Source organism: Macrobrachium rosenbergii, chromosome 4 (genome assembly GCF_040412425.1).
Source record: "Macrobrachium rosenbergii isolate ZJJX-2024 chromosome 4, ASM4041242v1, whole genome shotgun sequence".
Taxonomy (NCBI): domain Eukaryota; kingdom Metazoa; phylum Arthropoda; class Malacostraca; order Decapoda; family Palaemonidae; genus Macrobrachium; species Macrobrachium rosenbergii.
In genome coordinates this window covers 59,176,599-59,186,598 of record NC_089744.1, presented here as the reverse complement: position 1 = coordinate 59,186,598, position 10,000 = coordinate 59,176,599, and the positions used below count along the sequence as shown (strand labels likewise).

The 10,000-nt window shown below is 35.2% G+C and overlaps 1 protein-coding gene across 12 annotated transcripts in view; it reads right to left on the bottom strand.

Moving 5' to 3' along the window:
* The window catches only part of LOC136834961 (RNA-binding protein Raly-like), a 732,807-nt gene that overhangs the window by 8,269 nt on the left and 714,538 nt on the right, over positions 1-10,000 (bottom strand). For 6 of the 12 annotated variants that reach the window (XM_067097862.1, XM_067097873.1, XM_067097933.1 and 3 more), the window contains 3 exons: positions 6,309-6,460; positions 4,453-4,584; positions 3,308-3,531 (listed from right to left, as the gene is read on the bottom strand). In XM_067097862.1, coding sequence (XP_066953963.1) covers positions 3,308-3,531; positions 4,453-4,584; positions 6,309-6,460 — 508 coding nt within the window. The remainder of the gene's footprint in view (positions 1-3,307; positions 3,532-4,452; positions 4,585-6,308; positions 6,461-10,000) is intronic. The other 6 variants (XM_067097884.1, XM_067097962.1, XM_067097905.1 and 3 more) reach the window with 1 other exon arrangement.

Sequence of the window (10,000 nt, the reverse complement as noted above, 5' to 3'; positions counted from 1 at the left end):
TAAAATGTAGAATCTACTGGTCACTTTTACCAGATATATATACAATTGTAATAGCCACAATACCCTCTTAGCTTTCTCGAATTCTTCGCCCTTTTTTTGGATACGCTTGTCACAACAAAGCCTTAAGATCCAAGTGCAAGAAATGTGAAGAAATTCTTATGTGCGGTAGCGGGAAAGGAACCCAGGTCCGCTAATGGTCGACCTGACCTCGTTCTGATTAGCGGACCCGGGGTCGTTTCCCGCTACCGCACATCAGAATTTCCTCATATTTCTTGCAGCTGGATTTTAAGGCTTTGTAGTGACAAGCATATCCAAAAACGAGCGAAGAATTCGAGAAAATTAAGAGGGCATTGTGGCTATTACAATTACATATGATTATAATCACTTTAACACGTGATTAATTCATCAAATATCACCACAGGTAAAAAATGAGAGACTGGATGTAGGTCCTGACGGATTTCAGCTTTATTTCGTCAATGGTTTAGAAATGAAGCAGAAACTGGTCAGGCCTACATCCAGTCTCTTATTTTTTTACCTGTGGTAATGCGTGATAAATGAATCAGGTGTCAAAGTGATTATAATCATATATAGATCCAACGTTGTATACAAATATATTTGCCTAGATGTAGTCGAGGGACCTATGTTGGATGTACAAAAGGCTACTAAAAGTACGCTTGGACTCTCATAGAGGAGTAAGTTTTAGGACAGGGAGTAGACTGTCCAATCCAGAACAATCAAATATTCGGAATCACTCAAAGATCTGTAAAACACACACATAGAGGCCAAAGATTTCCAAATCATAGGACACGTACAAAATGAAAACGAACTTCACGTCTTAGAGTCCATAATGATAAAAAGCTAGTTCCGTCGTTAAACACGCAGAATTCCTCCATCCAATTGTACATTACGTAATGGCCCGTTGCACTTCGTCTTTCGTTTCTCGGTCTCTGAAGGTTCTTCTGTTTAGTTTCTCTTTGATACTGCCCGCTGGGTGGTGTTTTACTCCGTAGTGTTTTTGCGCTTTTATGTTTCTTCTTTTGGCAGTATTAATTTTATTTTGACCTTCAATTTTTCATTTTTTTTTTTGCTGGTTTTTTACTAATTTTATTTTGTCTCACTTTAAATATATTGATGTAACCAGTGATGTCAAGATTATTTTAATCTTTTTTACATTTTTAAGTTTTTTAAGCTTTTTAAGTTTACGTTCTTGTGATTAATATCTTGTATTCTGATTTGTTTTTTTAAATTTCACCATTCCGGTAAATTTTACTTTTACTGGGATGTCAATGTAGTAAATCTATGTATTTTGTCGAAATATTCTATTTATTATGTAATATGGTTTTCAAATGAAGCCTTGAAAATGCAACGAGATGATTTGTGAAACGTCGGCACAATAAATCATGAAAATGCTCTGTGCTTTCCCTCGTTACCCCGTCGATGTGGATTTGAGCAGTGGCTCCTGTTGTAAATGAATCATATGTATATATATATGATTATATATTATCTATTTTCCCTGATTTCAAAAAGTTTCAAGTGCTTTCAGGGATTTCAGCAAGTGCTTTGGGGCGAGATTGCTAGTTCCATACTTGTCTAAGGGGCTTATGTGCCATGACATTTTGCATTTACTGGTGGCCTCCCATCGAGGTACTTACCAAACTTAAAAGTATCTTTTTGAGTATCAGAGAGTGAGATGTCCCACCACACCTATCTAAACTGCTTTACACCTTAAAATAAACTATCCTAACACATTTATCTGCACATCTTTCATTTTTTAGTCGCTCCTTCACGGACGCTCGGGATATAGAGAACAAATATGTGAACATAAAACATACTGTGAAATTTCAGTGCTAAAATGAGAAAACGTTAGGAAAACATTTATACATGAAATCTAAGTCAAGCAGCTATTATTTTTTCCTCAAGACTTTTTTGATTGAAGCCTAAGGCAAAATGAATAATATGCATTGAAAATTGAACATATGTCTACCTGAGTAATTTACTTCAAATAACTGCATGACTACTATTATTTATTTTTAACCACACGGAAAAGATAAATAACTCATCTCTATGTGTTATGAAACTTTCATGTACACAGATAACAGCACAAAAATACAAAAAGAACTATGATCCTATAAAGAAAATACAAACAAAGATATAAACATATCAACGGAACAAATAAGAACTTGTTCGGTCCACAAATGAAACAGTAAATAAAGAAACAAATGCATACAAAAAACTGTAAAAAAAACCCTCTAATTCCAATGAGCTCTGATTTTGTATTCCGAATTTTATTTCATAAAGTGAATGGAACAACAAAAGAGGCAAAAAAATAAATAAAGAAATTCGCAAGGACACGAAGTCACTGATGAGTTAACTTTACGTATCATGCCTATGAAGAACATGCTTTCATTTTTTGTCCCAACGCATGTAGTGAACAGAGAGTAATGTAAGGTAATCATATTAATACAAAATATCAATATCAGATACTTTATACTAATGCAAATCTCTAGTCTTTTGCGCTTTGCTCATTATGGAAATTAACAGCTATGAATTATAGATAGATCTCAAACAGTGGAAAGACCACTTAACTGAACATGAGTAAACACAACAACACCAAAGAATTAATTAAAAAAGAAAGTCAGCTAAATGTTCTGCAATTTCTTATTATAATTGTTTTAGTAAAAATAAACTCGTGAAACTGTGTATCTTGAATAAAATTATTTTTGTCCTATAATGCTTTTACCAGTTAACCTTTTCATCATCACCAAACGTGTCGGTCGCTTTGAGAATTACGCCTAAAAAGCTTTTAGCCAATTAAAAATGATGGAGATCATTTTGGGATGATTAACAACTTTGAGACTGATTTCTCCCATGAAACGCCAATCAACAGCTGGGAACAAAAAACTGAAGTTTTATATAGTTCCGCAGATACGATTTCGGTTGGAAAATTGCGACTAGAGATTAGTGAGTGATAATGAGATTATTGATTGTACGTTCATGGTAAGATTTCAAGTGCAATGAGAAATGAATCTACTAAAAAAATAGCAAAAAAACTAGTGTGGTGATATCGAAGAACAAGGGAATCCATAAGGAAAATACATGAATTGAATATGAACCCTTTACGAAGAGGAATGTAAAATTCAAATAATTCGATACTATGTAATAGATTCCTATATATTATTATTACTGTAATGAACCACTCTCTCTCTCTCTCTCTCTCTCTCCCTCTCTCTCTCTCTCTCTCTTGTGGCTTACAATATTTCATTAGCAAAATCATATAAATCAAATCGATCTAAGTATAACTGCTCACCTTGTCTGTATCTTTGGAGGCTAACTGGTAGATGTTCACCATGTGGGCTGCCTGGGCGTGCACCATCAGGTCCCAAGCTGAAGCAAAATTCTCCTTACACAGAGCACACATCAGCAAAGCGCTCTCTTCCATCCCTGGGGAATGAAAAGGCCTTATCGTCAATGGTCGTTGGTTTGGAAAGAGAGAACCACTACAACCATACGATGTTGATCGCGAACCATGAGCTGTAATAGTCAACGGAGCCTTTTATTCCATTTATTCGCATACAAGATAAATGTGTACATTATGTCTATACTTTTAACTTATAACCCAATCTAAGGAAAACCAATAATATTAATAATAATAATGTGCTTTCATCATCAGTTAAAATCAATAATCACCATACTGAGATTACTTTTAGCAGAATAGATTCTGTACATCAGAGAGCAAGCAACTAATGACAAAAGTTATCCCATACCAATTTCATGGAGAAACCATCAAAAGAATGGGAACTTCAAAGGGTGTGTATTGCAAATACCAATATTTCAAACAGCAACTTTGAGACAAAAAAAAATTAAAAGCAATCTAAAGAAAATGAAAAGAATCAATGTATCGAAAAACTCTGGAGTAAAGACCGATATTTCAATAACTCATACAGAAGGGGAAGGGGTGATGGACGGGAGTATGGGAAGGGAAGTGGAGGGGGAGATGATGCTACATGAAAGGGAGGAGAATGTGCCTGCATGGTGAAAGGTATGTATATTAGAGACAGAGAGCAAGGGAAGGTGGCTAGCTACCCGTCCCCCTTCCCACCAAGGAGGAAAGGGGGAGGCAAGTGCTGTCACGTCGCTCTCCACTCCCTGGGATGATGTGGGGATGGGGCATGGAGAGGGAGTGAGCGAGGGCTGAGATGCGCTTCAAGAAGAATTAAACAAAAGTAAAATGTATGAGAGTCGGAGAGAGGAGGCGGCTTTATAATACCAGACATTGGAAAGGAAAAATGGCGTGGGAGAGAGAGGATATGTTGAACAGTCGAACACAGGGAATGTACCGTAGGCGTTGTGATGCAAGCAGGAGGAAGCATTGGCATGGAGGTTTGTGTTTGTGCTAGGGGGTAGCAGACCCCGCTCTGCCTTTGCCGCAAAGCAATAAGCAAGGATACTCACGGGCAGTTCCATTGTGACTAGAGCATTTGCAGGTAAACCTGAGTTTACAGTAAGTCCGTCGATGGTCAATGAAATCGCTGAGGTTGGAGAATAGCTCCCGGCAGTTGCCGCAGATCAGCAGGTCGGGACTGCCTGCAATATTGCCAGACACAGAGGCCATTAGGCTATTGTGCCCAGACCGAAAAGGGGCTTAGAACCCCTGCTCTTACGCTCCTGAATGACAGCTGATGACCCACTACTGTATAGAGGCTGTTGCGTGCGTTTGATATGTTAGGATATTGTTCGGGATTTTGATGTCTTTTATTTCGTTTGATGTCGAACTGTGGAATGCGTTGCTTTGGGCCCTTTTATGGCAGGGTCCTTTCCTGAACTTTGGCGTGCAGGGAAAGGCAATGAATGCGTATTTCATCATTTCAATTAGGTTTTACCATTATGATCTCCAGGTCTGGAAACTATGAAAGTTTATTTTGTATGGCAGCAGATTATACTGTATAATACCTGGAAGAGTTTTGACGCTGAAAGATCTGTTAACTTTCAAGGATCTAGACTGTCATTCAGATGCGTACCGTAATATAATTAAACAGGATAAACATATAAACATATATACACGACGACAGACAACTTACACTCTATATAAAAAACCGATTCGAACACTATGCCACAACAAGGAGTAACGCTTCACGTTATATAATAAAATACATTTGGAAACAAAACTTGTAGTAAAATGCTGATGAGGACATAGAAAGCAAATATTAATAAGGATTTACATCACATAAGGAAATTTTACGTACTTTACCTTACTAGAGATATTCTGTTATGTTCAGTGAAACTGTATATATAAAATTACGGTGGATTTACAAAGAACACGGTAACATTAAATAAAGAGACCTGATCAAGTTATTCGAGAAAGATTTGCCTAAATCATAACAGTATTTCCCTCACCAACAATTTTTTTTTTGTTTGACGATTTAAACAAAAAGATACTAGTTTTTCTTCTATTCCCATTCATAGTAACACAATTAGAAAGAAAAGACTCATAATAAAAGGAGAAAAAAAATATTGATGGAAAAAATGATTCACAATGGAACAGCATTCGTCACTGATTTCGATGAAATTGGCACTAAATGGCCAACATAAAACTCTGCTTAACAATTCAGTGTTATTTACATCAATAACTCGAAAAGCTACAGCAATGCAATCCCACAAATCACGCAATAACATAAAAAACCGTTGGTTTTGCCTTCGGATAAATAAGAGCAATGGATTTCTGTTGACTTTAACATGCGAATGAACGTTCCCCTTTAAATGGAAACTTATTTCGCTTTATGGTAAAACAAACAACGGGCTTTCGCATCCGCTGAAATGTATTTGCTTATGGCAAAAGACTAATATAAAACTATTCGTTCGCGTGTACAAAGGGTATAGACACCTGAACTTCATGGGGGGAAAACAAAGGAAAAAAAGAAGTGAATTATGTAAAATTTCATTGAGTTTCAAGTTTAAAATCAATTCAATATTGGTAATAGAGTCAATAGACTCCCCTCTCTCTTGTATGAAATTGACGATTTGCATAATTTGACTCTAAAATTCGGTACAATATTACACTTTTATCTATGAATAACTAAAGCCTGAAATCAATGCTTATAGCGACATTTAAAACTCGACTCTTCAAATACATTTGATTATTTCGAGATAACACATCAAAACAATCGCTATCGCCACTTGAATTATGTCACATTCAAATACCCATTTACTTACAATAGGGAAATGATTCATACATATGAAAAAGAACTTATTCGCAAATGAAGCCATGAATACAAAGGCATCTCTCAATAAATGCTGTCGAGCAGACTTACTGTATGTCTTGAGATCTTCGAGTCCAGGAGTGGTGACCACTTTTTTAGGCGACTGTGCTCTTGGCTGCTGACGAAGGCTTGGTACCACCAACCTCGGCCTCTTGAGAGGTGGTGTCAGCCTTGCCCCTTGCAGAGTCGCTCCCGCATTGTAACTGCAAAGAAAAGAGAAACGTTGTAAAACTCACAGTTCGATGGATAGACGATGGAAGGCAAATTCTCGATTACTGTGAGAACCAACACATCTCTAATTGAGGGAAACAAGTTAGAGTGAGGGAAATTAAAGAAAATGAGTGGAAAGGGTATTATAACATTATCTGTATATAAGAGAAGAGAGAGAGACTAATCACTACAGTCAGGGACAGAGAAAGATAAGTAAACAAGAGAAAACATTTTATAATATACAACACTATCAAACATCGATTAAAAAGAGGTTGAGGCTTACACTACTGCAAGAATGTAGGTAACCTGTAACATGAAATGTTGCAAGTATGCATAAATGTGATAATGTATTTCACCACGAGGAAACTGAAATAACAGATTTCGAGATCGTTTGCCTTTACTGTAGGATATTTTCAAGCAAATTTTTGAAAATTCACCGAGATTTACTTTGTTTATATTTTACATCACGTTATTATTACCGTGTAAATGTTTATATATATATTATATATGTGTGTGTGTATAACTGATTCACGAAGATATGACCATCACCCGTTCAATGAATTACTTCATTCAATCTATTTTATCCCGGCTGATTGGAAGGACATTCCGCTAGTAAAGGATCGTGTGTCGAAAGGCCTAGCAACCACTCCGTTGTTTCATTTTTTCCTTCATTGCATTTGCCTTATATATATATATATATATATATATATATATATATATATATATATATATATATATATATATATATATATATTTATATGTATATATGTGTGTGTTTGTATCTATTTCCCACTTATTTAATTTACTGGCAACACTGCATCCTACCATCTTAATTGAACTGTACTCTGAAATTGCTTCTTTGGTCTTTGGTTAACGCAGTAAACCAATGATGTACTCTCGAATGCAGCAATATTTCACCAAAACACAAAAATAGCCTTCAAAAGTTTAAAATATAAAATAAATACAGAAAAATTCTATTGTTTTCTTCATTTTTGTGACCTGGAGATTATGTGTACCTACTTTATTTTAATATTTTCTTAGGACATGTTTTATTCCCAGCTAAACTACAAAGCGTTTAGTTGGTGCATAACTAATGAGGTTCGGATTAATAATATATTTTTATTTCTTACCAAAGAATAATCTCTTTCCTCGAAAGTTGTAAGTCATATTTTCATATGGATGTCTTACACTGATATTCGGTCTCCTTTCCTAACTGCCTCTAATGAACAACTTTTGATCATTCACTTGCGTTTAGCAATACTGCATTCCGATATCTTTGGTACCCTTTCCTTCTTTTGACAGATGTTATGGACAGCACGATATAGTTATGATGGAGAGAAATACAATTCTCTCTCTCTTGCATAATAGAGGTGTCATCCTTAGCGTCTGGTTGTGGTATTCTCTATTTTTCATTACAAGGAATGATGTCTCTCCAGGCTGATGAAAACAAAAATGAAAATGTTTACTGTTCAAATTAAACATTATTTTACTCCGCTTTCCCTTATGCCTCATGCCTTATTTTCCTTCTCGTGGTTCCAACCGTGACATAAATGTTTTGTTTTATTGGCTGCTTTTATTCCCGTTGGGTACTCTTTAATCACTTAATAATTAATTGATTTTCATTTTTTGCTTCCTTCTCGGTATGTTTGTCATCGACAGCATTCTTTGTTAGACTGACAAGCACTAAGTGAAAATTTCTCTACAAAGTGTAATGGTTAAGACTGTCGGCGAGGGCTACTAAGTGCTTCAAAATGAAAAAGAAAAGAAAAATCGAATTCAAGGCGCTGCATTTGTCCTTGTTTCTCACTGGATTTGCTAGGAAAGGTTAATTATTAAATGAAAGTTGTAATGAAGCGAAACAAGAGTTTGAGAATTTCCATACTTCACACATAATACTGTATTTCAAAGTTATTGGTGCCACATTTGTATTTTATTGATTAGAAATGAGAGTGATAACTTCGTGGAGCAAATATAACCGGAAGTTCAAAATTTCAAAGATGAAAAACACACTAATCAAGGGAACACTACACGGCAGCATCACAATACTTTGATATCGTGCAATTTCCCTCCCGATGAAATGAGTGTAAACAAAGGCATCAGCTTCCGCGCATATATGGATGAATTGGGTTAGTTCTATTCAAATAAGATGAATGAGTCCACTGAAAACTGGGTGAATAAATGAATAAATGAATGAAGACGAAGCTATGGGTGCATAGATATCAACAACAAATGCTCAGCAATTCTAAACTTCCCAAAGTCCCCTTTTCTATTCAAACGAAGCCTGTAGCTGACCACTGTCATCACCAAAATATCTCCACGTACCTTATAAATATTCATAGGTACCTAACCTATTTTTGGAGACCCCGTATAAATAAATAAAAATATTGGTGATATCAATTTTAGGATAACATAACTGGCTCAAAATATGAAAATCCGATCTTTCAGAAATAATCGAGTGTCTCGGTCAAAGTGATCTGTAACGTTAAAATCATGCAATGTCTTCAAAATTTTCATTGAAAATAACAGTTAGTAACATTAATGTTAATATAATTCCTCCAAATAATGATATGGCTACTTTGGTAAAGATGAATGATCGACAAATTTGTTTATGTATCTTGGTGATTTTAATGAACAAAACGTTCCCATGTGTTGATTTTGAAATAAATCTCATTTTTTAAATTTTGTTTCAGATACTAATTCCAACATTGCAGTAGGTTTAACTAGAGTATTAAGTTCAATTAAAACAATTTACGTAAGTTGCAAAGGTGGAATTTGAACAAAGTTGAATTCAAATTTACGTTTCTGTAATATGAAGAAAAATGGAGAAGTGAAAATAAATATGTTTACTTTTTTAAAGCGTTTCTGCCATTGCTTTTGCTAGTTTCACAACTACAATACCCGCCTAATCACTTCTGCTTATCGGATGAGAAGAAATAGACCCAAGAATAATTCTATTCTACATTTTCATCTTTTTTAGAAAAATGACTCAGATGACGGAAATGATACTTATGCAAACGATAACGAAAAAAAAAAATCAAGGATTTAAAACAGGTCCTCCAAAATGTTTCTCTCTGGTGCAAATCACCCGATCCGTTGCGGTACTTAACAAATTTCAACTTATTCATTTGCCAAGTAGTCTTTTTCTATGGCTTAAAAGGATCAGTCACGAATATACAAAATTCTTCCTCTGTGACCATGTATCGTCCATGAAAACGTTCAAAGTTGCTGAAACAGTTGTGGTGTATTTCTGGTGGTTTGTGACTTTTGAACTTAGCGATGATAAATAGTGTAAGTCAATGCCACTTCATCGATCAAGGGTCTGTATGTTACCGGATGGTAACATGTAATGGAAAATTTTACCTTATTGGTCATATGGGGTTAGTATTTTTTTTTTTTTTAACCAAAAGGGCGAATAGAGGAATTATTTATAGAAAAATTACATATACCAGTGTACTTTCTACTAAAATAATTATGCATTTATAAAGATATAACTTAGAAATTATGTAATATTTGATATGTGTAATACATATGCG